General features: G+C 41.5%; 1 protein-coding gene across 1 annotated transcript; it reads left to right on the top strand.

Moving 5' to 3' along the window:
- The first annotated feature begins 1,775 nt into the window (after positions 1–1,775).
- On the top strand, positions 1,776–3,894 carry LOC103721848 (transcription factor MYBC1-like). Its single transcript, XM_008812208.3, has one exon. The coding sequence runs from the start codon at positions 2,102–2,104 to the stop codon at positions 3,074–3,076; it is 975 nt and encodes a 324-aa protein (XP_008810430.1). The 5' UTR covers positions 1,776–2,101; the 3' UTR covers positions 3,077–3,894.
- Positions 3,895–4,662: the final 768 nt, after the last annotated feature.

Raw genomic sequence — 4,662 nt, 5'->3', positions numbered from 1 at the left:
AATTCATTTGTTTAGTCCATTTTTATGCATATATATTTGAAGTGGCTGTATACCATTTTGTCGAGTGTCGTTGTACTGCTTCTATCAATTTACTATCTTAAACTTTAGATTTAGTGATTTGAATTTAATGTAGTTTGGACGAGCCAAGTAGACTAAGTGAATCATGTTACTAACATGGAAGTCATTGAGGCCAACCAACCTTGACTAAGCTGGTTGGCATTCCTCTATGGTTGGGGCGGGTCCAATGTATGGATTCTAGTGGTAGCATTCTCAATCATATTTTTTGAAAGAGAAAAAAGTATAGGATCATTTTTCATAGATGTTATAGTGCAACTTGACCAAAGTTTTAGCCTTATTAATCATTTTAATTGCATACAAAGAAAAACTAATCCATAGGATTGTGGCTTGACAACATCTAGCAATTATTATAGTTGGGATTAGCAAGCCTTCTGCTCATTTATTACTTGATACATCTATATCTTGATAATCAACTTCCTATCTCTACATACTTTGCTTCTTTGACCATCTTTCTGTGCATTAATGAGTACTTTTGGTTCCTTTGATACTACAATTAGGTATATGTTCCTGTTGTTGAGCTTATAATTTAATGCCTTTTAGCTCTAAAGTTCCTAGTCCATATATGATATGAAATCTTGGACATGCATGGTTCACATTAAACCTCCCCTATAAGGAGGATGGCACCAAATCCTTAGGCCAAGCCTTATTTTATAGGTACTGTAGGAAAATTGATAAACTATCATTCTCCATGACATGAAGCTAAATTTAAAATGGGAAAAATAGTAGATCAAAGAACAAGGAATATACCAAAATCTAAATGGTTGTACCAAATTGCTTTTTATTTTCTTTCTTCAGGGCATCATTTTAAAACAAACTCCCTATTGTTGGTTCCTTGATTGGTTCTATGCATGACATTGATAATGTGTGGTCTATAACAGTTATGGGCTATAACTCTTGCTTTGGGTTAAATATGATTTTTTTTTTAAATATTATTTGTCTTTCTATAAGCTATTACAATGAAATATAACAATTTTCTTAGAAAAAAAAACATTGTCTTGAATACTTTTATATCCAAAATATACAAAAAATATTCATAAAATATTTTTTTGACATGCTCTATAATATGCATGTACATTACAAATTATTGTTAGCTTATGAACACTATAAGAAAGATACATTCAGTCGTTCATTTGATTGCCATTTATTAGTCCTCATATAATCAATCATTTTACCATTTTAGTTTTTTCGGGTAAAGTTAGGTTTATTTTTAGATAAAATTTTGCTTCTTTTACCCACCAACCAACTACCAAATAGAAAAAAAAAACTAAATGAAAAGTATTGCTATTATTCCCATCATAAGAACATAAATAAATTTCTAGCCATATGGCAAGAGAGAATTGGTACAATTTGAGAGATTTTCTACCAAACATAAGAGGTCAAATTGCCAAATCGGCAATTGTGAGCTCAGTGAATATTCTCCTTGAATTGAAGAGCAAAAGGATATGACATCCAATCTGCAAGGCCAAGATGTTAGGCGGCAGTCAATTTAGGCGTTGAACCACAAAATCCCCCCGGCAGCCATACGCCTGGACGCCAGTGCGAGGACAAAAAACTGAAAAAGACCAGCCAGGGTAATCGCAAGTCCCAAACCCGTAATTAAACCCCACGACCAAGCCTAGATTACCAAGCCCCAAGATCTGCCCTCTCTTACAGGTCACCACCACCCCAGCCATGCCCCAAAAAGCCGGAATAAAAAAAATGTCCAACCAACCAACAAACAAACAAAACATGGGATGAAAACAGATCACACTGTCACTGCATTCCTAAATTAATATCCAAATTAAACAATCCAAATGCTCTGAAAGATAGAAAGAGAGGAGCAGAGAGAAGCGAACCCACAAAGCATCCGCAGAAAACACCAAAAAAAGAGAGAGATCCACCTCGAAACCCTCTCCCCCCAGCACCACCCTCTCTCTGCGCCTCCTTTCTGCCCCCAAATCTTCTTCCGTTTATTCCTTTTCTCGTCTGATAGCAATAAATCGGTACACTTTGGATCTCCATAGCTGCAATAAGAAGAGGAGGGATGAGGGAAGAGGAGGAGCCGAACTGGTTCGCACGGTGGGAGGAGCAGCTCCCGAGCCCGGAGGAGCTGACGCCGCTCTCTCAGACTCTCATCACACCCGACCTCGCTCTCGCCTTCGACATCCCCATCGCCCCCTCCAACTCCAACCCTAATCCTTCCCTCCACCACCTCCACTCGGCTCCGACCCTCCCACCGCCCCCATCCGCACCCTCCTCCCAAACCCCGCCCGACTTCGACTCCCCCGACCACCTCTCCGCCGCCGCCTCCGGCGGCGGAGGCGACGAGCCGGCTCGTACCCTGAAGCGACCGCGGCTGGTGTGGACGCCGCAGCTCCACAAGCGGTTCGTGGACGCGGTGGCCCACCTGGGGATCAAGAACGCGGTCCCCAAGACCATAATGCAGCTGATGAGCGTCGACGGCCTCACCCGCGAGAACGTCGCTAGCCACCTCCAGAAGTACCGGCTCTACCTCAAGCGCATGCAGGGCCTCAGCTCCTCCGCTGGCGGCGCGGCCGGAGGCGCAGCCGGCGCAGGAGCAGGCGGCCCCATCTCCGCCGCCGATGCCGCCACCGACCAGCTTTTCGCTAGCGGCCCTGTTCCTCATCATTTCCTCGGCCGCGGGCCCGGGCCGGAACCCTTCATGCCGTTCGTGCCTGTCGCTGCGCTGCAGCATCACCAGCAGATCACGGCCGCCGTGCAGCAGCAGCATCAGCAGCAGTACTATCAGCAGAGGCATATGGGCCATTTCGGATCGCCGACCGGCAGCACTGGGGGTTATGATCATGGCTTTCTAGGACGGACTGTGCCGCAGCCAGGGATGCATCGTATGGTGGGGCCGGCGGCGGTTGGCTTGGTACCACCTCCGCCACCACCTGCACCATCGGCAGCCTCGTATGTGGAGGATTTGGAATCGGGCAGCAGAGGAGGACGTGGTGGGAGGAGGGTCCTAACGCTTTTTCCGACAGGCGAAGATTGATTTCGGTATTTCATTTCCCCATCTTTATTCAAATTAAGATTACAGAATAGTATGACAGATTTTTGGAGGGTCATCATCACGTCGTCATCATAATCATCAATGTTGTTGTTGGTTATCATCATCATTGTTGTTGTTGTGATTAATCGAGCTTGGTGCAGAGGCAATTAGGAGGGAAATGACAGTATGTTGTAGATTCTGCGCATATTTAGATAAAATTAGGTAATGGAAGTTTGAACTAGGTTGCCCACTCCTACTGCTTGTTCTCCATTGCAGTTGAGGGAATTCTTTTTCATTTGAATATCTGGGTTCTCAATTCTGGGTGCTTTCGCTTGTTTATGCAGTAACGCAAACTGGGTTTTGGTTGAGTAGAATTGAATAGATTCTCTAACTTTTGGACGAGTTGCAGTAGGAGCTGCTGTGATATATTGGGCACAGTGTAATGCAACTAGTGGGAGTTCAGGGGGATTAGTTATCTATTGATGCTTTTTTCAGCATGTGCATTTGGTTGTTCCTTGATTCTTAGTCCTCTGCTTATGTCAAAAGGAGATCATTCCGCGAGAGGCTGTAGGATTACATGCTACTCTCCACCTTTGTTTTTCTCTCTTTTCTTGTCTTAACATAGGCATGTATGGCTTTTATCATTTCCTGTATTTTGTTTAGAATAGCTACTTAAGATAGGGTGTTTCCTTGTGGTAGTTATCATTGTAAAATTGCATCATCTGAAAGTTCTGTTGTATGTAGACAAACACAATGTTAAGGGCCTCTGAGAACATTACAATCATTGTCAGAATGTTAATGTAAATCATTGCTTTCTAGAAGTCAGAATGTAGCTGGAAATTCTAAAAATTTAACATTGAATCAGCAATCTCTGTAGATACGTTTATCTTTTCCTTAATTTAAAGATTTTCTAGAAAATAAATTTGGATAGTCCATTAAGTATTGCTTGACATGTATATTTCCCCCCAAATGTTGTTGATGCTCCAACTTCATCATATATATCTGCTGCAGTTTTTGGATTTCTTTTTGAATACAACCTCTATGGAATAGATGTCCAAAAGTAAGATGCTTGAGTTTTGTGATCCTTAAGAAGCATTATTTGTGATGATGGATAGAAATGATGAAATAAGCTGTTCTACTCTCTATTCAATTCGAGCTTAAGCATCTCTACCCTCTAATACTGGTAAATTGTTAAGCAGAAATAACATAATCAAAATGTTAAGTGTAGATAGTATTGGTGTTAATGGACTTTAGAACCAAGAAAATCTTCAAGGATACAACAAAGGAATATTTCTACTCATTTTAATATGCTTCTCTCATCAGCATCCAATTGTTACTTTTGTACAGCCAAGGTCTGTATAATTAAGTTCCAGTGTAATTCATAGTTTTTGGTATTTAAGCTCCTACATCTATCTGATTCTGTTAAATCAAATTTGTCAACATCTATCATTTGAAAGAATGTCTAGAAAATATCTGCTCATTGGATTCAGGTCTTCCAACTGTTGTTGTAAAGGCCATAATTTGATGCAGTTGTAGTAATCAATTTTTTTTCTTCCATTCCTGCAGAAGTTTTCTTCTTATCTTATTAT

The sequence above is a fragment of the Phoenix dactylifera genome, chromosome 1 (assembly GCF_009389715.1).
Source record: "Phoenix dactylifera cultivar Barhee BC4 chromosome 1, palm_55x_up_171113_PBpolish2nd_filt_p, whole genome shotgun sequence".
In the NCBI taxonomy this organism is placed as follows: Eukaryota; Viridiplantae; Streptophyta; class Magnoliopsida; order Arecales; family Arecaceae; genus Phoenix; species Phoenix dactylifera.
This window is presented reverse-complemented; position numbering and strand designations above follow the sequence as displayed.

Bases quoted from the DNA above. Each gene is read 5' to 3' on its own strand.
- LOC103721848 (XM_008812208.3), top strand. From the start codon at position 2,102: ATGAGGGAAGAGGAGGAGCCGAACTGGTTCGCACGGTGGGAGGAGCAG.